Here is a 22,711-nt window from a genome sequence, read left to right as displayed (position 1 = left end):
ACACCAGGAGAATTCCCTTGCTCTTCTTCAAATAGTGCCTTGGGATCACCTGAGAGGGCAGACAGGGCCTCAGTTTAACATCTCATCTGAAAGGTGGCACTTCCAACAGTGCAGCACTCTCTCAGTACTGCACAGAAATACCAGCCTAGATTATGTGCTTAAGTCTCTGGAGTGGAGTTTGAACCCACAACCTTCTGACCCAGAGGCAAGCATGCTACCACTGAGCCATGGCTGACACCAGTAGGGCCAAGACAGCTGAACATCCTGCCACTGATAGAGGATACACACAGGAGGTCAATCAGTGGAGGACCAAAGGGCATAGGGAATTAAAGCTGGAGGAAATTGCAAATGTGGAGTCAAGGCAAAGCCATGGAAAAATGTGTAGGAACATAGGAACAGGAGTAGGCCATTTAGCCCCTCGAGCCTGCTCCGCCATTCATTTAGATCACGGATGATCTGTACCTCAACACCATTTACCCAATTTAGCTCCATATCCCTTGATACCCTTACCTAACAAAAATCTATCTATCTTGGCAACCATGAAGATTTTGAATTCAATGTGTTAGGGGACAGGGGGCCAATGGAACTGCTGCATGTTGTTGATAATATTGCAATGGTTGTTTCCTACGATGTACTGTAGCTTTAATATTCTTCCCGGTACAGTGCATGAAACGTAGCACGTTGAAAACAGAGGGGCTGGGAGGTCGAGCCTGCGACTGCGCGGTACACATCCGTTAGCACACCGTATTATAGGAATCCCACAGCTCCCATATGAGGCAGATTAATTGGACAGCAGACAATCCGCTAATACAGTTGGAATCTGGCACCACCGTCGATGTAGATAGAGGAGGTGGGGCATCGCAAGATGAGCTGCAGCCATTAGGAAGTAACTTTTTCCCTTTTATCTTTGCAACAGTAGCGTTTTATATTGCACAAGGCGAGAGTGATGGTGGTTATTTCAGGACACAAGGGAAGTGAACAATCGGATGATACAATGTCGGGCTCGGATTCAGAAGACGAGGTTAGGAAGCCAGCTGCCAACAGACCTGCAAATACACTGACTGTGCAAGAGGTAAGGACGGATAATCCATCCATTGTAGAATTTGGTGATGTTTGGGCTGAATCCACTGATCCGCATTCTTTTAGTGCTGATGTGTTTCCAGTGAATGCATCCCTCTCGAATAGACGTTGTCCGTCCAGGATGGATTCGTCTCCATAAGTAAAAGACGTTTCACATAAACCACAACCAACTCCAGCGGTTATTACCATAAAGCCAGTTTCTTACTGGCCGAGTTACCTCTTCGTTGTCCTGTGAAAAAGCAGTTAGCTGATGCTGCCTCTCCATTGGACGTCCCCACTGTCAATCTAGGCTCTCGTTGCCTGTATCAGCTGAGATTGACCTGAAATGGGATTGCTAAACATCTGTAATCTTTCTGTGTCATAGGTGACTGTGAAAGTTAATAACTGTTCAATATTTTTAATTTAGTTAAATTATCCCGAACTTCTGTTAATGAATGTGTGCGTCGCCCTTGAACATGCTGTGAATGTTAAATTAGAAAATAAGAATCGATTTCTGGGTGGTGCACTCCACGCTTTCCAAAGAGAACACCAGCGGAATCACCGATGCAAATACAGTCCTGACAAGATGTTCATCCTGCTGTGTTAAGGAGGATCTTCAGCTTTTAACTTTACATTAATTTGATGCTCATTTATTAATACCATGACAGACATTCCTTCATGATAGGTGATTTCATGCATTTTGAACAAAAATGTGTTTTAGTGAATACCAATATTTATTTTCTAGGTGATTGTGCTTAGAATTTATGAAGTTTAGAGTAAACATAAGCTGTGACAATATATTCCATAGCCAAAAGAGTTATAAATTACTTATAAATGACCTCATCTTGAGCACTTGTATATATTAGTTACCACACTATACAGATGACGTGGAGATGCTGGTGATGGACTGGGGTGGACAAATGTAAGGAATCTTACAACACCAGGTTATAGTCCAACAGTTTTATTTGAAAATCACAAGCTTTCGGAGGCTTTCTCCTTCGTCAGGTGAAGTGCCTGACGAAGGAGAAAGCCTCCGAAAACTTGTGATTTTCAAATAAAACTGTTGGACTATAACCTGGTGTTGTAAGATTCCTTACACTATACAGAGGTATTATTGACCCTGAGATGTTGCAACACTAGTAACAGAGATGATGCCAGGTTCCAGAATCTATAGATTCATTCTATAATCCATATCCATATCACCTTTTTATTTGAGATCTTCTATCCATTAACATTTGTTTTAATAAGCCCCTTTAATATAATTGTACCCAGCCATTTTGGTATACAAAGCTCCACTACATTTCGAATGAGTGATTTTATTTCACGGTGAGTTAAGAAGTTATAGGCAGCACGTAATACGACGAAATACTACAGTAATGACATCAGAACTCCCTTTCTGTAAATGCCATAGAACTGATTTCCTTGAACTTTGCTGATTGTGTAAAACAGAAGATTTAATTTGTTTTTAAATGACCTACCTGTTTCTCCCATTTTATGTGATGGTGCTGACTCATGCTGGAGTATGGTTGCACAAATCCCAGCAGTCCTACAGTACTTTATCCAGGTGACCATTCTTCATGTGCGACAGTGAATGTTGCCAGGCTGTTCAACTGTGGATGGCATCACAGTAGAGCCTGATCCTTTCTTCAGTTTTCCGAAATCGTCACTAGATAGCAATGAGGAGCTGGAACCACAGCTGATTATTTCCCCCCTTCCCTCCTCCAGGGCACTGAGACCAAATCTTGATTCTATTACAGATCAAAGCACACAGGGACCCATAGATGGCTTTAGTCTAGGGATTTCATAAAGCGCTAGATGCCAAGTTGAGTCCACCTATTGCTAAGAAATCAGTGCATGCTGATTTAATTCACTCTGCTTTAAAAAGGACACCATTGAGCACATGTGGAAGCAGGACGCCTCTCATAACGTATAAGAATTGCACTGCTGATGTTTGCTCTGCTATCAGGAAAGGCTTCCAGTCTCTGCAGTTCATCTTGCAAGGAGTGCCAGTCCCTGTGGGGGATACTCCCGATAGAAAGGGTGCCAGGGCTGGCATGGGTTCCTATTTGACTGCCCAGCACAGATGATGGCCTGTTTTTGTGCTGAAATGTTCTATGATTCTGTGGTAGAAAGGTTGCTCCAGGCCAAAAATGTTTTAGAAACAAAAACAGTAAATTCTGAAAGCAAGTCAGGCACAGTATCTGTGGAGAGAAGTGACCAGTTAACGTTTCAGGCATTAACCTTCATCAGAACTCCAACTTCTCACCACTGATGCTGTGTTTGACTTGCTGAGTGTTTCCAGGATTTTCTATTTTTGTTTCAGATTTCCAGGACCTGCAGTACCTGGCAAAAGGTGGGAAATGGTGTTCCCCAAGGATCGGTGCTGGGACCACAGTTGTTCACTATTTACATAAACGATTTGGACTCGGGAATCGGAAGTGCAATTTCAAAATTTGCAGACAACACCAAATGGAGGGGTATAGTTAATACTGAGGAGGACTGCGACAAAATACAGGAAGACATTAATAAACTTGCAGAATGGACGTGTAATTGGCAAATGAATTTCATTATAGATAAATGTGAGGTGGTACATTTGGTAGGAAGAATAAGGAGGCCACATATTCCTTGGAAAATAAGAGTCTAAATAGGGTAGAGGAGCAGAGGGGTCTGGGTGTACAGACACACAAATCACTAAAAGTTGCGATGCCAGGTTAATAAGGCCACAAAAAAAGCAAACCAAGCACTGGGCTTTATTTCTAGAGGGATAGAATTGAAAAGCAGAGAAGTTATGTTAAACTTGTATAGAACCTTGGTCAGACCACAATTGGAGTACTGTGAACAGTTCCGGTCTCCATATTATATTAAAAAATAGAGGCACCAGAGAAGATGCAAAGAAGATTTTTTTTATTCGTTCATGGGATGTGGGCGTCGCTGGCGAGGCCGGCATTTATTGCCCATCCCTAATTGCCCTTGAGAAGGTGGTGGTGAGCCGCCTTCTTGAACTGCTGCAGTCCGTGTGGTGACAGTTCTCCGACAGTGCTGTTAGGAAGGGAGTTCCAGGATTTTGACCCAGCGACGATGAAGGTACGGCGATATATTTCCAAGTACTAGGATGAAACCAGAATGGAGAGGTTATACCTATGAGGAAAGATTGAACAGGCTTGGGCTCTTTTCATTAGACGTAGAGAAGATATTTCCACTTGCGGGGGAGACCAGAATTAGGGGCCATAAATATAAGATAGTCACTAATAAATCCAGTAGGGAATTCAGAAGAAGCTTCTTTACCCAGAGAGTTGTTAGAATGTGGAACTCGCTTCTACAAGGAGCAGTTGAGGCAACTAGCACAGATGCATTTAAAGGGAAGCTAGATAAACACATGAGGGAGAAAGGAATAGAAGGATATGTTGATGGGGTTAGATGAAGAAGGATGGGAAGAGGCTCATGTGGAGCATAAACATCGGCATGGACCTGTTGGGCCAAATGGCCTGCTTCTGAGCTTTACAGTCTATGTAATTTCATGTATTTCGTTTTTTGTTAGGTTGGACAACCAGACCGGCCTTCACTTGCTTTGTCCTGGGCCATGAGGCCAGTCTCAAAGGGAGAGGAAAACCTGTTGTCAGTCTCACTCCACTTGAATTGTGAAATATTCTAGTGAATCATAGCCAAATATTGAAATGCTTCATGGAAACATCTGCAGCCCATGACAACTTATGAATTCTTAAAGTGCATGTAAAGTGAAAGATGCCTCCTTTGAGAATATGGAATTTTAAAACACTAGTTGACCTTTTGTGCTATTGCCCACAGACAAAAATAAACAAAAGTTGGTCTCACTTTCCAATTCTTTCTATCCCCTTCTCTGAATTTTTTGCTTGTTTTTCAGATGATATCACAAAGGGGAAAGCCTCCGAAAGCTTGTGATTTTCAAATAAAACTGTTGGACTATAACCTGGTGTTGTAAGATTCCTTACATTTGTCCACCCCAGTCCATCACCGGCATCTCCACATCATCACAAAGTGCAGCAGACGAGTTGCTAGTTTAAATTTACAATGTATTCGGTTACAGAAAAAGATGTATTTTCTGCTCTCCCACCTAATAAACAGGTCATATTAATTTTATAGAAATAATTACAATAATAATAAATGAACAATAAGTAAAATAATCATGGCAAAGTTCAAAAATAAACTTTCAGGAGATATTTTAAGTGTTTTCCAACAGTGCTACTCTTTGCCTCTGCAGTTCCCAGAGGTTGTTCCGCTGAATGTAGGAGGCATGTATTTTACTACAAGACTGTCCACTTTGAGGCGCTATGAAGACACTATGCTAGCGGCAATGTTCAGTGGCCGGCATCATATTCCCACAGATTCAGAGGGACGTTTCTTTATTGACAGAGATGGGACCTACTTTGGGTAGGTAATGTCATCTTAATTGTTTTTAAATTAACTCATTAAAGAAAACTGCTGTAATATTGCTTAATATATTCAATCTAAAAGTGCCAGATGTAAATAAGTTGAATTGAACATTGTACAAAATGTTGAGCAATATATTGTAAATAGAAAAATATATACATTTAAAAGGTTTTTTAGTAACATTAGATGTAAGGATATTAACTGGAAATGTATGCTGGTAGTATGCTGGTAGTTCCCTTGATAGCTGTCTGGTAAATGCACTCCACGCATGCTGCTGAGTCATACAAACCCAGAAGGTGCCAGTATGATCCATGGTTGTTATTGAGCTAGCTGATCCTAGCTGGGATGGCAGCAGAGGTACTACAATGAACCTTAAGTTAAGGGGGGAGAAGTAAATCAGGCGGAGTTCTTTCTCCTCATCATTATCCATTGGCGCTTGCTGGAAAATGCATGTGTGTGAATGCTCGGTGAGGAGAGAATCAGGCTTCGTTGTGAGGCCCACATGATCAAGTAGCATGCTGAAAGGTGAGGAGGGGATGCTTCAGTTGTACAGAGCCGTAGTCAGATCCTATCTGGAATACTGCATTCAGTTTTGGGCACTGCACCTCAGGATAGCTATATTGGCCTTGGAAGGGGTACAGCTCAGATTCACTAGAATGATACTAGGGTTTACTAGATTAAATTATGAGGACAGGTTGCATAAAATTGGCTTGTATTCCCTTGAGTTGAGGAGGTTGAGGGGTGATCTAATTGAGGTGCTTAAAATGACAAAGTGTGCGATAGGGTAGATACAGAAACTACTTAATCTGGTGGGTGGAAATCCAGTTCAGGAGGGCATAATCTTAAAATTAGAGCTAGGCCATTTAGGAGTGAAATCAGGTGGCATTTTTTCATGCAAAGGGTAGTCAACATATGGAACTCACTCTCCCATAAGGCTGTGGATGCTGGATCAATTGAAATTTTCAAGATTGAGATCGCTAGATTTTTGTTGGATGAGAGTGTCAAAGGTGGGTAAATGGGGTTGAAGTACAGCTCAGTCTAATTGAATGGAGGAACAGGTTTGAGAGGTTGAATGGCCTACTCCTGTTCCAATGTTCCCATAAAACTCACTATCTAGCCTCACACTTAGGAACATAGGAACAGGATTAGGCCATTCAGTCCCTTGAGCCTGTTCCGCCACTCAATGAGACCATGGCTGATCTCTATCCTAACTCCATCCACCTGCCTTGGCTCCATATCCCTTAATACCCTTGGCTAGGAAAAATCTATCAATCAACTTGAAGAAATGGCCACTTGGATGAGACAATGGTGTCCATGCAACCGTACCCTAGAATGAGTCACCAACTCATTGGTGGGAGGAGGAGGGCAGATTTAGGAAAAGTGTATGCAGAAGTACATTGTGCATGGAAGTCTTGAAGTTTTAACCATATGAAACACTGACTCTGGTGTTCGAAAATTGACAAAATTAAGTGCAGTAGATGTTAGGTGAAGCAGATGTAAATCAATTAATTGTTTCTAAATTTTATGCAGCTAGGACCTTCTACTAATATGGATATTATCATGCACTGAGCTAATATAGTACCATCTTTCTCTCTTCAGAGACATTCTCAATTTTTTACGGAGTGATGACCTACCACCTCGTGAGCGTGTGAGAACAGTTTACAAAGAAGCACAATATTATTCTATTGGACCACTCCTTGAGTGTCTGGATGAGGTGCAGCCTTTGGCTAGTGAAAAAGTCAGGAAGGCGTTTTTAGACTTGCTGCCATATTATAAAGGTAATGCTGATTATGCAGAAATATTTATTCCCCTTGTCTTGTAAAAACAGTTAATGACAAAGACCCCAGTAAACATAAAAATGTGAACACGATTTACTCGGATTCAAAATTAAGCTTGGTTTATAGACTGATTCCAGGGGGTTGAGCATACGCAGGTTTCTCCCGATCGTCCGCGTATGAGTACGGCGGATGAGTCACAGAAACCCTGGAGAAGCAGCATAGATTCCGCTGATTAAATTCACCCCCAGTAATATTGACCATTGATTCTATTGTTTAATTCCCCTTGGATCTACTTTTAGTACACTTGTTAATGTATTTGCAGAAATTTTGTCCATACTATTTTAACACAGACAGGATTTAATGCAAACATGTTAATAGGTATGCTAAAAAGGGGCACAGGTGGATTAAACCCATGGGAGTTTGATTGCTCACTAAATCAATAAAGGTGTTGATTCGGTTAAAGAAGCAAAAATTCTTAAGTGGACTTTTTTGTTCAATTAGACTGAGCTGTACTTCAACCCCATTTACCCACCTTTGACACTCTCACCCAACAAAAATCTAGCGATCTCAATCTTGAAAATTTCAATTGAACCAGCATCCACAGCCTTTTGGGAGAGTGAGTTCCATATGTTGACTACCCTTTGCATGAAAAAATGCCACCTGATTTCACTCCTAAATGGCCTAGCTCTAATTTTAAGATTATGCCCTCCTGAACTGGATTTCCACCCACCAGATGAAGTAGTTTCTCTGTATCTACCCTATCGCACACTTTGTCATTTTAAGCACCTCAATTAGATTACTCCTCAACCTCCTCAACACAAGGGAATACAAGCCAATGATGAACAACAGGATGGAAAAGATTTATAGTTTATATACATTTATAGTTTCTGTAATCATGGCAGACCATTGGTATTTATTGTGCATTAATCAGCTTTATTGGTCACAGATCCAGTTATCTTATGGCCTTGCAATTTTAATCTCAAGCTTGGCATGACATGTATAAAAAACTTTGAAATGGCTGTTAAGACTCAAATAATTTAATTGGTATCAAAATCATGTGTTAAATATTTTTAAAATTCCTTTTTAAAGACTGTAACTCCTTTTTTTAAAAAAAGGTATTTCCTTCCCTATCCTTTTCTGAGGTCTCTGCATATCATCTCCGACCAAGAACTGACTGCTTCCAGGCCTCTTTCCGTATCATTCTGAAACGAGTTGCTAGTGTGTATATTAGGTGATGCCTCCTTTTTTTTTAACTGCTCCCTGTGGGAAAGCACTTGGCAGCACTCAATGTGTGGAGGATGCTGGACAGAATGCCAGATCCTATTTGTTTGTGGTATTGATGCAGGATAGTACTGCTCCATTTTAGGTTTATTCCTTTTTGAATTACGCTAGTAGTGTACTGATCACATCAAGAGGAATATTTAATACAGAGCAGAATGAACTCTGTTCTATAAAATTGAGCAGTTTTATATATTGCACTAATTATCTGGCTAAATGGCATGTTTGTTTTGTCTAGTGCCTGTTCCTCGGAGTGAAGTATTTATGCCTTTACAGTCCAAAGGCAATTAATTATTCAATTCTTCATTTACATAAAATGAGTTCACCAAGGCCAGTTTAAGCATTAAAGGAGAAAGTAATTATAGAAGGAAGTACAATGTCAATTACTTCCCCCTTAACCTTTGAATATTACAACTTACAAACTAAGTTCTCTTTTAAGTCAAAGTCTTCCACTTACTGATCATTCCTTTTCTGGCCTGACAGCTATTTCGAGAAAGGTAATGCAATGTCACTACGACTTTATAGACCCGCATTTGATGATCTCACCAGATTTATAAATTGGTCTTTGTTGTTCATTGGTCTTTCAAAATTTTACATGATTAACAAAGGACTGAATGTGCCTCCTGAGCATTCTCCAGTCTTCTCTGCACTTGCTTCACTCTTGAGATCTATTATTTTCAGAGCAGAGCTTGTGACTGATTGCTACGTGCTCTCACACCTCTTTCCCCTATTCATCAATTGAGGTAAGTTTGAACAATCCTTTTATTTTTATTTTGCTGCTTTCCCTGAGCACTGGCTTCACTGGTACTACTCTCCCTTACTCCAGTGCTGCCACTGCTGTTGCTGAATGCCTACTTACTCGCTGCCACTCCATCTGGATACTCATCTCACTGCTGCCGCTTTTGCTACTGCTGTTCTCCCTTGCCGCCAGCCTCATTGCTGTTGCTCGCTCTGAGTGCAGATCTCACTACTGCCACTCCATAGTTGCTGACCTCAATGCTACCGTACTCCTCTTACCTCCACTGTGCTCTGCCATTGCTCTCCTTGACTGTTGACCTCACTAATTACCCGTATGGGGAGAGGAATACTCACTATATTTTGTGTACAGGACTAATATCCAATAAATTCTATTTCAGAATACTCCCCTTAAAAAGTAGTTCATTTCAGAATGGCTTCAGGATCAATCAAATTGATTGAACTAAAACTGATCACTTCTTTCCCTAAATATATTTATCCATGAATCGTAGTGCAGCAAGCACACCTTTAATAATGCATAAAACCTACCTATTTCTGGTTCAAATATGAATAAATTAAGGTAAAATTGCAAGATTAAGCAGAAAAAAGCTTATCTTTGATGTTATGACATTAAACACTGGTGATTCAGATAATCCAAGTGTGAGTTCCTGAGAGACCCTGGAAGAGAGACTTTGTAAGAGAGAAAGACCCTGACTCAGTGACTGTCAGAGAGCGGGAAGGAGACTCCAAAGGCTGCCTTTACCCCTGCCTGCCCAATGGGAACAGTGTGGGCGGAGGGTTTACAATGGCGGCCAGGCATTACCAGCCATGTTTGCGTCTCCCCGCCATTTTATCTCAATGCTTTTCAGGGCATCGAGGCTGCCTGCGGCAAGAAAATGGGGGCCCCATAAATAATTAAATGTTGAGGTCCAATGATGTGAAATGTGCGAATTGTGCACAGTCCCGGAGCCCGCCAGCGAAAGCTGGTGTCAAGCAGCATCGGGGCCAGAAGAAGTTCAGTTAAATTCAATTTTTAATTTTTTTTAAGGTTTCTTTGTGGGTCAGGAAGAGCAGAGATGCTCCCCCTGACCCCACAAGAAAATTTTGGGCACTCTCTGCCTGGGCTTTACCCAACCCCATCCCTGACTGTGATAGTCATGAACACCCCCCTCCCTGTTGTTAACCTAGCCGGGGGGTGCTTCCTTGGGTCCTCGGCAGTGGCCTGCAGCCGCACGATTTTCCACTCCCGCCTGGCGCACTCCATCTCATCCCCATTGACCCGGGCCTCTTGCTGGCTCTTCCCATCAGCTCCAGCCCCCACAAGCCACACTCCTGCCCCTGGTTAAAATCGGGGCACAAGAAACACATTTTCTCTTTTCTTTTCCCTGTATTTCTAGTTTCACCACCTTCTTCCACCAGGTTTTCTCATCATGAGGTGCTAACATGCCTGCTGCTCCATTTATACTTTTACCATATTTTGATACAAAAAATAGTTTCATTTTCAAACCCCCAAAACACTGAGAGACCGAGGGATAACCCAAGACTAAATCTGTTGGAGGAAAAATAAAAGTGAGCAGAGATGAGAAATCTGAACTTTATCATGACAGCAGTGAAAAGGACAAAGGAATTTGAGTTTAAAATTGGTTATATTTCTCAGATAGTTAATAAATTGCTCTTTGATTTATTATGTGAATAATGTGTATAAAGGTTGTGGGATGGGGGTCAAAGGTTGCAAGGACGGGGTGAAAGATCACACAAGTTTGGGAATGAGTGCCCTTTCTTAACAAATCCCACTTTAACCACTGCTTTATGAAAATTATAAATGCAACTTCTTTCTTTCTCTGGAAGAATTCAAGTTTGGATTTTCTTAGTATGCGATGGTGGTGAGGTTCCCCACTACCAAAGCAAAATTATCCCAGAGTTTGTGCTGTTGGTTTGTCCATAGACTTTCCATGAGTTGTAGCCAACATCACCAAAACAGATTATCTGGTCATTTATCACATTGCTGTTTGTGGAACCTTCCTATGCACAAATTGGCTGCTATGTTTGCCTACAAAGCAACAGTGACTATACCTCCCAGAAGTATTAAATTGGCTGCGAAGAACTTTGGGAAGAGGGTGCAATTCATGTTCTTAATAATGACATCATCTAGCTCAAACAAGCAACATAGGGGGTGAATTTCCTCGGAGCTTCTCCCGCTCCGACACTGTAACTTTGCTGGAAACAGGGTTTCGGCCAAACCTCCGCCAAAGTTACTGAGGCGGAGCAGGAGAAGCTCCAAGGAAATTCTCCCTACTGTCCTGAATTTGGTACTAATATATAAACTGCAATTTAAATGCCAACAACAGTATTTGCTGGGGACAAAAAAATACAAAAATGATGGGGTAGCACTTTAGGCAGGCCTCACGAAATTGGAGCTTATATGTAACTTAACCTGTCTTTAATGGGGAAATAAAGCTGCTGCTATATATAATTTTTATAAAGCCTTTTCTGTTTCTTCGATTGGTGAAAGTACTGACCTGCAACATATTTTGTCTCCTAAACTACTTTGAGGATAAGAAACTCCTAGTTCAATATCTTTCTTAACTCTAAAAAGACATCAGATTGACTAAAATTGAGTCGAATACGTTTAGTATTTTTCTGTTTCCTTTTATCAACAGAGAACTTGGAAAGGATAATTGAAATCGCAAAACAAAGAGCAATTCAACGAAAAGCAAGGTTTGCAAAGTTGAAAATTTGTGTTTACAAGGAGGAGATGCCAGTCACACCATATGAACGTCCTCTGTACAACTCGCTACGTTTTGATAGAAGTGAGAATGAGACAAAACTCTTTGAACATCACTGTGAAGTCGATGTGTCATTTGGCCCATGGGAAGCCATTGCCGATGTTTACGACCTTCTCCACTGCATCGTGACAGACTTAGCAGACAGAGGAATTACAGTGGATCACCAGTGCATAGGTGTTTGTGATAAGCATCTCATAAACTATTACTATTGCAAACGCCCAATTTATGAATTCAAGATTACCTGGTGGTAACTAACTTTTGTAATTATTTTGAGCTTCCTTATTTATTTGACAAAATATTAGTGGAAATATTTTTGCAGTTTAACTTATTAGCTGGTGTGTTTAGCAGTCAACAGTCTTGTAGTGAGGCAGGAATTCTTAGGTGCATTTGCAACCTGGAGCATTATCATATGATAGCATTTTTCATGCTGACAAGTTAGATTTATTAATGTAAAATCTGACTTGTCAGCACGAACAAGCCAGAGTGTGATACTTCAGGGTGCAGGCACACTTAACAGTCTCAGCATCACTTTAGTACCATTTAATGCATTTATTTATTTTGATCAGACAAGTCAAATGTTTGCTCATATTTCTCCATGTAATATGAGTGTTATAGTATATTTACTTTTGTGTATAATTACAATCATAGAAATTTTCATTTTTCGCCCCAGCACAGGCTGCTCTCCACTTTGCAACTTGCTCATGTTAGGTGATGGAATAGTCTGGGTCAACATTTTTTCCACTGTTGACCTAGGTCATGTTAAGTGATCAGAAAACACAGTAACAGTGTCAGGTTTTCTTGTTTGAAGCTGGAGTTCTCCGACTCCGTGTTGCACGTCACCTTGTGGTAAAAATTCCTTACAGGCTTAGGCAGAATTTGAGTGACAACTAAAAGTTGTACTCAAACCCACCACCTTACCTTTAGGGATGTACTAGTTCTGTACTAGTTTATGAATATGTACTAGTACTATACTAGTTTATGAATATAGTTTCCTTTGTTTTCCAATTTTTGCAAAGGTATAAAGTAGTGTTCCCTGCTCTCTACCGTTTGCTACATCCAACAAATGGAGAAAAATAGAGCAGTTAATGACTTTGATTCAACTTGCTCCTTCCACCTCCCTATTACTAATGTCATTGGTTGCAGACATCTTAAAGATGCCTGAAACCAGAGTATGTTAGTTTTGCTGGAAATTATTTATTCACATAAAAGATGAATTCACACAAAATGCCCTTCTGTTATTTGGTTCTACGTTTTTGTAATGCAGAAGTCTTTTTCTTTTGCATTTTTTATGATGCACAAAATGGATGTCTCTTTAACAAGTGCATAAGCATTTTAAAAAGACATTTTGTAAACAGTAAGTTAGAATAGCAGTCTTGATTTGTGTTTTGTGTTCCAATATAGACCAATAACAAAATCTGATATAATATAATTTTTGGCCCTGAAATTCCGTGGGGGTTCTCCCAATCTCTCGATACTGGCAGAATCCCCAGAGAAATGGCGGTTTTCTGCCCTTTACTCCTTTTATCTGGGGGTTCTGCATATCTTCTGCTAAAGTTATGGCAGGAGTCTGGTAGAACCCTCACAGACTTTCAGGGCCCTGATGTTTTAAGGATATTTAGGAATAATTCCATATTTATTTATCTGTTAAAAGAGCTAAAATCTAGCAAACATGAACTCAAAAGATTTACATAGAATTGTTAAAATTCTTTGAAATAACCTGATGTGGAGATGCCGGTGATGGACTGGGGTTGACAATTGTAAACAATTTTACAACACCAAGTTATAGTCCAGCAATTTTATTTTAAATTCACAAGCTTTCGGAGGCTTCCTCCTTCGTCAGGTGAACGATGTGAAAAATCGTTTTTCACATCGTTCACCTGACGAAGGAGGAAGCCTCCGAAAGCTTGTGAATTTAAAATAAAATTGCTGGACTATAACTTGGTGTTGTAAAATTGTTTACAATTGAAATAACCTGGAAGCAAGCTATCCTGTGCAGTTGATTGAAGCCTGTAGAAAATCTTCAAGTAGTGACAAAAGCTGTATTTTGAACCGCCATTTGCAAGAGTGACCTACAGTGTAGGCAGTATCGACTGGCTTTTTAAAATTGATTTATATAATTTATCCCCCAGTACACCATTTCCTGATTGAGAGAATGGCTGCTGATCTGCACCTAAGCCACTGTCAGTGTTGCCGTTTTGTAAGTGTTGTACATTGACAGGTTAATTCTCATCCTTCTCTCACCTTGACGTGCACACTCCTTGAAGTTTTCTGTCTGAGATCAGGAATTGCGCATGTGCATTGTTCCATTGTGTAACACATTACTACACTTATGCATAATGTCACTGGATCATTCCAAGATTACAAGCTTTGCAATGCATCCATAGTTCCATGGAGCTGCAATGCAAAGGTGATCTAGAATGGAAAGGAGCAAACTTTGAACTAAACCAGACTGGCATAAATTATCATGAGGGTTATCACTGTACATACATTTTCTAGAGCAGAAACTACATTGCTAATGAGGGATCCAGCCTGTAATTTCATTTTTCACATTTGCAGCTTCACACCAGTATTGAATGGATACTGAACCCACACTAGAATATAGTTGGGAGGATAAACTCTGTGTGATGTAAGTGTAAGATACATGACTGATAAATACCATAAAATATGTAGGAACTATTGCGACTGATTTTTGTCTTTCCGCTGGGTGGGAATATGGTAGTAGGGTGATGGAAATCCTAGCACAGCACTTACCACCTCATTCCCTCTGCCACTCTGGCCATCAGCATTTTAATGGGGCCTTGAGATGGGTGGCCCAGGCAGCTGCCTCATTGACCTGCTTAAATCAGGGTCCTATGACATCAAAATTGCATCATGATCCTACTGAAGTACCAATGGGTGAAGCATGCACAGCACACACTTAAAGGGACCGTTGGAGGCCACTCCAAAAACATTACAGGTAAGTTTTTAAATTTTTTTTTGTGGTGTGAGGAGAGCTATTAATGCTTCTCCTGGCACCACAAAAATCGACTCCCTCTGATGCTCGACTCTCTGCGACCCTCTCCTGGGATTGCACCCCACTTACCACAAGCTCTCAGTTTAGCAGAGTAGCTGCCAGATTTCCTACCCCCTCCAAATGGCGAGCTGCCAATCAGTGCTTCTTCAGCACTGGCAGCACACCAATTATATTTAAATGAGGCCCAACCACGAAAGTGGTTCACACCTCCCACCACTTCCATTAGACGGGTGGCACGTTCATACTGAAAATCTACCCCATGTGTGTCCAAAATGCCAATAATCTTTGACTAATGTCAATTACCTATCAGACCAATCTATTCTTCCCTTGTCTAACGTGTACACATTGGTAGATTCCAATCAAATTTATCAGTCACATCCAAGCTTTGTAAGATGCCTCAATTAATTTCTCTTTAGGCCATCTCAGATAACTCAGTCCAAATTCTATTGATAGTTACTCAAGCTAAGCCAACCACAACAGAACCACAGTACAACACTGAGTGAAGTGTGATTAAGGATGATGTCAGACACAGAGAGGCATTAACTAACAGTACTTTATTTAATAATATCTATGATAACATAATGCATCACAAGATGTAGCATTGAAGATTATGTACAGTAATTGGATACTTACTGTTAATTGACAATGTAAATCATCACATGCACAACAGTAGTTTAAGGGAATCACAATATCCCAGTTTTACCTGGATTTGCTTAGCAATAATGTAACAGTTATGTTCAATGTCCAAGATTACAGTATGGCTTAGCAAGGTCAACTTTATAGTTTGTACTCAATGTATCACTTATGTTTCCAGTATTCGGTTATTCTTTTGTGATATGAGCATAAAATGTACAACCTTATCCTGTCCGTAGGTTGAGTGTTGTAGCATTGAATGGTTCTGCCTTCCTCTGAGATGCTTGGTTTCACTTTGGGGACACCAGCTGCGAGTCGCCATCCATCGTTTTGTCTTCTTTCTTCAATCATCTTCTTCTTGTCCTAGTTTAACTAAATTTTGCACATATATATTTCTTTGTATTGTCATGTTGTTATTTTACTCTCTGGTTCAGAGACTTAAAGTATTAAATAGCAGTGATGATGCACTTTACAAGTTTGCTTGTTTGACTAGATACTTTCACTCTAAACACTTTATCTGTTCTTGAAAACCTGCTCCACGAGTCCTTTGCAACTCTCTATAACCTTCTATTCTTTTTGAAAACCCTCTTGAACTTTCTGCAACCTTCTAATTTGACTCTATAATCCCACTTAAGGGACGGAACCAAGATGATCAGTTGTGTCACGTGAATCCTTTCCAAGATGCCATTCAACTGGACAAACACATATCAGATACTATAATTACCAGATTTTAACTAGTTTGATGATAAGCAGGACTTCATTTGGGTGCTACACTCCTTTGCTGTCCATAAATAAAATTGGGAGATGCCTTCTCTCATATGGGGATGCCTAATGTTCTTCCTAGTTCATGACTCTTATCTGAGCAAGAACCATAGCATATAAATTAGTTAAAACTCCAGTTGAAGCTGGCACCAACCTTAATTGGAAACACCTGACAATATTAAGATGTCTGAGTCTCAGCTTTCCTAGAATTCAGTGATTACCCTTTTTAATTTTCTCAGGATTCCTAGTCTTCTTTGGAATGGCCAGTTTTCCTGTGTACATAATACGGGAGAGAAGCTCCCCAGCATGAGTCAGCACCTTTAGAAAAGAGATAAAGAAAAGTATTGTCTTATGCATTCTTATATGGAATATTTTTTTCACAAGATCAAAAGATAATTATAAATGAGCAGGACCGTATTGGTTCATGCATCCTCAACAATCCCTCTATTGCAACATCTAATTGTTTCTTAATGCATCCAGGGGTTTTGCCTCCACTATTCTATTGGGAAGTCCATTCTATGTGTTGATCACTTTCTGCATGAAGATGAACCTCCTGACATCCATCCTGAAGTTACCTTTTACTAGTTTGAGCCTTGTTCTACTCTCACAATTTAATTTGAAGTAATATTTCAGATTTACCTTTTTCATATCATGAAGTGGGATTGAAGGGGGTAAAATTTCTGAAAGGTGGAGTTTGGGTAAGGTGGCTGTGAGCCTGAGGTGTGGTTGATGAGGATAAAGTGTCTGAACTTGGGTGTGGGGGATTTAAAGAGTTAAAGTGCCTGTGAACCCAGGGTATTGTAGGGGATAAAGTGGCTGAATCTGGTGTGGAGTTAAATGTCTAAAGCTAGGGAAGTTAGAGAGGGTAAAGTGTACAATTCCAAGGTTGTAGGTATTATATTGTCTGATCCTGGTGTAGGGGTAAAAGGGGTGAAATATCTCTGAACCTTTGGATTTGGGGGATTGCAGTGGGACTTAAAACCACAACCTTCTGCCTTAGAGGAGAGCATGCTACCAACAGAGCCAAGCTGGCATTTGCTACAAGGGACAAACGTTTAAAATATAAAGTAATTAATTTGATAAATGGAGAGTATTTTCAACAAAATGGAGCAAATGTTCTCTTCTTGTTCAGATTAAAACAATGCAATGCCCATATGTTGTGGGGAAGTAAATACTGGAAAATACACCAAATAAAGGTTCAAAAATCACTGCATTCCCCCATAAAATATATTTTGTGCTCTCAACAAAGCACAACAGGTTGGTATTATAGGGGAAGAACAGCGGACAGGAAACAATGGAGTCGACACAATCAGGTATCTTGCAATTCACTGCGGGTAACGCCCCGGGATTTTGAGTCGTGTTCTCTAGAATGTAAGGGCTATCCCTGATCAGGCGAGGCGTGGCAGTCGTAGGGAGCGCTGGTGAGGAAATCGTGGGCCTGCAGAGTATTCATTTAAATGCATCTTCACATCGACCAAACGAGAAGTGCAGAGACACCACTGTTGGAGTTACACAACACGAGCAAGTTGTCAATGATGTTGTGAAAGTTACCAGCAGCGTGACGTAATCCAAAAGGTTATACACAATTACGTCACTGCATTGCACTGTGCGTGTGCGTGGTGACGTAATGACGGCGGGCCTCCTTAAGCGGCGCGCGGGTTGGCCGTTGGTGTTTTGTGAAAAGAGGCTGGTAGGAAACAGCAGAAGAAAAACAAGCGGAGGCGGAGAGGGGGTCGCTTCAGGGATAAATAGAGACTCCGCGACTGATCCAGGTTAGGCCTGGATTGTAAAAAGGCGGTGGTAAACTGATTGTTAGACCGACCTTCCTAGCCCCTGTCCCGGGATGCGGTAGCCGCAGAGACGGTGAGAAGCAGGGAGAGGCGGTTGGGACTCTGACAGCTCCCGGTCCGTGTCACACCGGCCTCTATCACTTCTGACTGGATCGGGCGAGCTAAGGGCCTGGCGAAGATTAATGTTTATTCTTCCTTTCGATAGCTCCGGGGAAAGGGAGGGTGTGGCGGAAGATACGGTCCCGTGGCTGCCCTGTCGTGTGCACCGAGAGCTCGGCGAGTGAAGCTCGCGTCTCTCTCGAAAGGGCCACTGTTTGTCCCAGAACATGTTTGCAAGGTTTGACAAAAGCAGTGATACCTTTATATAAATGGTGTTTAAATATACCATTGTATTCCCTGCACTGTCAGCCGTGGCTCAGTTGCCTCGCCTCTGAGTCAGAAGGTCGTGGATTCAAGTCCAGAGACTTGAGCACATAATCCAGACTGACATTGAGGGTGTACGGAGGGAGCCCTGCACTGTCGGAAGTGCCGTCTTTCGGACCAGACGTTAAACTGAAGCCCTGTCCCCCTTCTCAAGTGGATACAAAGATTCCATGGCACTATTTGAAGAAGAGCAGTGATGTTCTTCTGGTGTCCCGGCCAACATTTCTCCATTAATGAAAAGCACTAAACCAAATTATCTGGTCATTATCTCATTGCTGTGCTCAAATTGGCTGCTGCATTCCCGTACATTGAAGTGACTACACGTCAAAGGCATTTCATAGGCTGCAAAGCACTTTGGAATGTCATGAAAGATGCTTTATTTTTTTCCCCCCACTTGAGTTGAAAGTGATGTACAGAATTCATGGCCCTATTTCCTCCCCAGCAAGTGCAAAAAATTTGACTGAAACATGTTTGTTGTTTGTGGACTACTTTGAGATGGTTCTGTAAAGTGCTGTAATGGGCTATATAGTCAATCTGTCTCTTGCTTGACCCCTTCCATTGGGAAATTCCCAATTAAGAAATATAGTAAAATGTCTGTCCCATGTTTTCAATGTTTCTAGTTGGAATTTTTTCTGTTGCCAACTTTACTGTTATGGATATATTTTTTGAGATGGCACATGATTAGGGTGTCAGCTGACAGGAAGAATGCCTTACTGATCAACACTCAGTTGCTGGGTTTAACTTTTGTGTATTATATTTGTTGCCTTAAAGTAGAGGGACAGTATGTAGAAAGTACACTTTTATTTGAAATTCCACTCTTTACACAGGAGAAAATCATATGTGTGTGTGTGTGTGAATGATAGAAGTGGGTTTTAAGGAAGGAGAAGTGGATGGGTTTCGGGAGGGAATTTTCTAAGTGACTGAAGGTGGGGCCTAGGTGGCTAAAAGGGTTACCAATGGTGGAGTGATTTGGGAGTGGGGGGTAATGCATAAGAGGTCAGAAGACTGGAAGAGGTTATGGAGATAGGGAGGAATGAGGCTGTGGAAGCATTTAAAGGACAAGAATTTTAAATTTAAGGCTTCACAGGATCTGCAAAGCCAGTGTGGTTCAGTGAGGACATAGATTATGGGCAAATGGAACGAACAGCAGAGTTTTGGATAATCGGAAGGATGGGAGGCCAGCAAGGCAATTAATCGAGTCTGGAGGTGACAAAGGCATGTATGAGCATTTCAACATGGACTGAGGCAGATGCAGGTGATGTCAAGGAGGTCGAAGCAGGCAGTCTTTGTGATGGATAAGATATGGGAATAATAAGCAATGTATTACCCTAAATTGGTAATCGATAAAAACCTTGCACCTATTGTGATAGGAGGTGCCTGGAAGGTGATTGGCATGGGTTGTCTGGCACGGACCATCCTCCAGCAATTTTTTTAAAAAAGGACAGAGACACAATCAAGTCAGTCAGTCTAATAAAAAGCTTCAAGAGGGGCAGGCTTGGGTTTAACATGTGGGAGGGTAGTTAGTAGCTATTTTGTTAAAGTCAAGGAAGTTGACCCAGGGCTGTAGGAAGTGTAGCATCTGCATTTTTCTGTATTATGTGAAGACAAGTTGTATTGATTGAATTAATTGAGTCTGAGCATAATTATTGCTCTGTACGTTCACTTGCCGTGTGTGCAATAAAGCAGTTTAATGATTCATATATGGCCTCGTCTTACCATGTATTTTCTTGGTCTGCCTTTGAAAAGATTGAAAAAGCACACTAAGGCATGTGCGCAAAGCATGATATTCAGTTCGTATGACAAGAGGCTGTGCTGTTACAGCTCCTTAGTTATAATAATTAGTTATCATATAAGTAGATTTTGGTCAGTCAACTCCAGAATGTGAGAAGTCTACTTCTGAGAATAACCTTTATCACTGAACCAGTCAGAATATCCACAGCAGGGCTGAATTAGTGATACCTGCCATGGCCTCTATTTTCAGAAGAGGAGAGGGAATGGGGGAAAAGTTTGGATGGGAAAAGCTGGCTGGTTGTTCATTTCCATGATTGATCTCTAAAGAGCTACGAAAGGGGAAACATTTTAGGACTTGTTTTAAGTAAAGTTAAGCACTGCTCTTATTTAACAATCCAGAGAGTTAAAGTTTTTAAAACTTAAAATTGCTATAGTATGGCATAAGTTTTTTTAAAAAATTGATCTGGCAATGCGCATATCAAGGCATGAGCACGCACATATTTGTGGTCCGGAAGATCTTTTTCTGGGTGTGTTTGTTTTTGTCCTTGTATTTTTAAAAAAAAAATACAAGTACACTCCCAAAAAATGATTCAGCAATTTGTATAGAATGAGAATTGCTATTTATTGAGAGAATGAAATGAATCTTAAAACACACAAGGGTACAGAAGAAACAACAAAAAAGAGGAAGCTGTTTTAGGAAATGCTGCATGTGTACAGGGAGGATTTTGGGGCTGAAGGGATCCTCCCCATGAATATTAATTTAATAGTTTTACTTGCAAACCTGTGTGTACTAGTGAATATAGGTTATATTTGAAGCTAGTTGTACTTATAATATTTCACTTACTTCAGGTGCCAAATTATCTGCCCACTGGTATTTTTATTTCTAATTAATAAAACATGAATATTTTCTAGCACTGACACAAGCCAGAAGAGGAAGTATTGGCTTGACTTCATCTGGATTACCATGTTGTTCATCTTACAATAGGAGGATGTTGGTGCCTTTGAGATATCAAAGTAGGACAGCAAAGATGGTACCAAGTCTCAGGAATATAATTTATAAGGAAAAGTTGAAGAAGCTGGCTGTGTATAAATAGAGTAGACTTCAAGATGACCCGATAGAAGGTTTTTCAAAATTATGGAGGGTATTGATAAAGTTGCTGCAGACAAGTCGGGCGGTTGGAGCTGCTGGGGTGGCCACTAGGGGTGCACCGCTCTCTTCTGCATTAAGATGATATTTGCATAAATGTATGAGGCTCCAGTCTGACTCAAAGGAAAAGTAAGAACAAAAACATTTTCCCAGCAATTTCTGGGCCTCCATGACAGTTACAATTGGTGGGGGGGAAAAAAGAGGGTTGGGGGTGCAAGTGTAGTCACTCTTCTAATGGATGTCAATCCAGTATACAGAGCCAGTGCTCTCGTCTCTGCTCACTGGAGCTGTCTGGAGTGGGGTCCGAACCCAACCCTTTTGACTCGGAGGTGGAAATACTACCACTGAGCCTGTGGTCACTCTGGACAAGAGTGCCCTGCTGGATGTCAACCCAGTATCTAAAGACCATATTCCAATCTCCACTCACTGGGACTGTCTGTAATGGGGCTCAAACCTGTTATCTTCTGACTTAGAAGCAGGAATGATGCTACTAAGCCAAAGGCTTACTCATAAATTGAGTGTAAAAACAAAGAAATAATGGCAAACCGTTACAAATCATTGATTATGTCGTAGTTAAAATATTTTGTTCAATTTTGGGCACTTTACTTTAGCAAGGATGTGAAGTCCATGGAGATGGTACAGAAGACATTCACTCAAATGGTGCTGTGGATGCGAGGCTTCAGTTCTGAGGAGAGTGTAGAGAAGCTGGGGTCCTTTTTTACTAGAACAAAGAAGATTAAAAGGAGATCTGATATCAAAATTGAGGGTTTCAATAAGGTAAATCAGAGTCCGTAACCAGAGGACATAAGTTTAAGATCAAAGAATAAAAGGTGAAGTTCCTTTGACTCCATTGCCCTTCCTAATTTAGTTTCATCTGCAAATTTAACCAATTTACATTGAGTGTCTGAATCCAAGTTACTGATGTAAATTAGAAACAGTAGTCATTCCAACACTGGCACCCCACTCGGTACTTCCCCACACTCTGGCCCTAAAACTACCCCTCTAGCCAGTATATGTTCTTTACCCTTTAACCAATTTCTTATCCGTACCTAAGTTTTGCCCTAAATCCCCACAGCTTTGAGTTTAATTAGTAATCTCGTGGAGCTTTATCAAATACCTTTGGAAATCTAAGTGCACAATATCATAGGGTTTACCATAGTCACTTCCTC

The 22,711-nt window shown here is 40.9% G+C and overlaps 2 protein-coding genes across 5 annotated transcripts in view; both read left to right on the top strand.

Annotated features, from left to right (window-relative positions):
• The first annotated feature begins 876 nt into the window (after positions 1–876).
• Positions 877–13,814, top strand: kctd7 (potassium channel tetramerization domain containing 7). Its single transcript, XM_067967923.1, has 4 exons — positions 877–1,072; positions 5,297–5,466; positions 7,066–7,244; positions 11,918–13,814. Exons 1-4 carry the CDS (start codon positions 947–949, stop codon positions 12,292–12,294), a joined length of 852 nt encoding a protein of 283 aa, XP_067824024.1. The 5' UTR covers positions 877–946; the 3' UTR covers positions 12,295–13,814.
• A 4,380-nt stretch (positions 13,815–18,194) lies between these two features.
• The window catches only part of rabgef1 (RAB guanine nucleotide exchange factor (GEF) 1), a 43,117-nt gene continuing 38,600 nt past the window's right edge, over positions 18,195–22,711 (top strand). For 2 of the 4 annotated variants that reach the window (XM_068008200.1, XM_068008198.1), the window contains exon 1: positions 18,195–18,223. The gene's annotated coding sequence lies outside the window, so the exon portion shown is untranslated. The remainder of the gene's footprint in view (positions 18,224–22,711) is intronic. The other 2 variants (XM_068008201.1, XM_068008197.1) reach the window with 2 other exon arrangements.

This window comes from Heptranchias perlo, chromosome 28, assembly GCF_035084215.1.
Source record: "Heptranchias perlo isolate sHepPer1 chromosome 28, sHepPer1.hap1, whole genome shotgun sequence".
Lineage (NCBI taxonomy): Eukaryota > Metazoa > Chordata > Chondrichthyes > Hexanchiformes > Hexanchidae > Heptranchias > Heptranchias perlo.
Note: the sequence above shows the minus strand (reverse complement) of the source record. Positions and strands in the feature narration are given on the sequence as shown.

Coding starts and splice junctions, on each gene's coding strand:
- kctd7 (XM_067967923.1), top strand. CDS start 947: ATGGTGGTTATTTCAGGACACAAGGGAAGTGAACAATCGGATGATACA. Junction 1,073..5,296: donor ATACACTGACTGTGCAAGAG/GTAAGGACGGAT, acceptor TTGCCTCTGCAG/TTCCCAGAGGTTGTTCCGCT. Junction 7,245..11,917: donor CTTGCTGCCATATTATAAAG/GTAATGCTGATT, acceptor TTTTATCAACAG/AGAACTTGGAAAGGATAATT.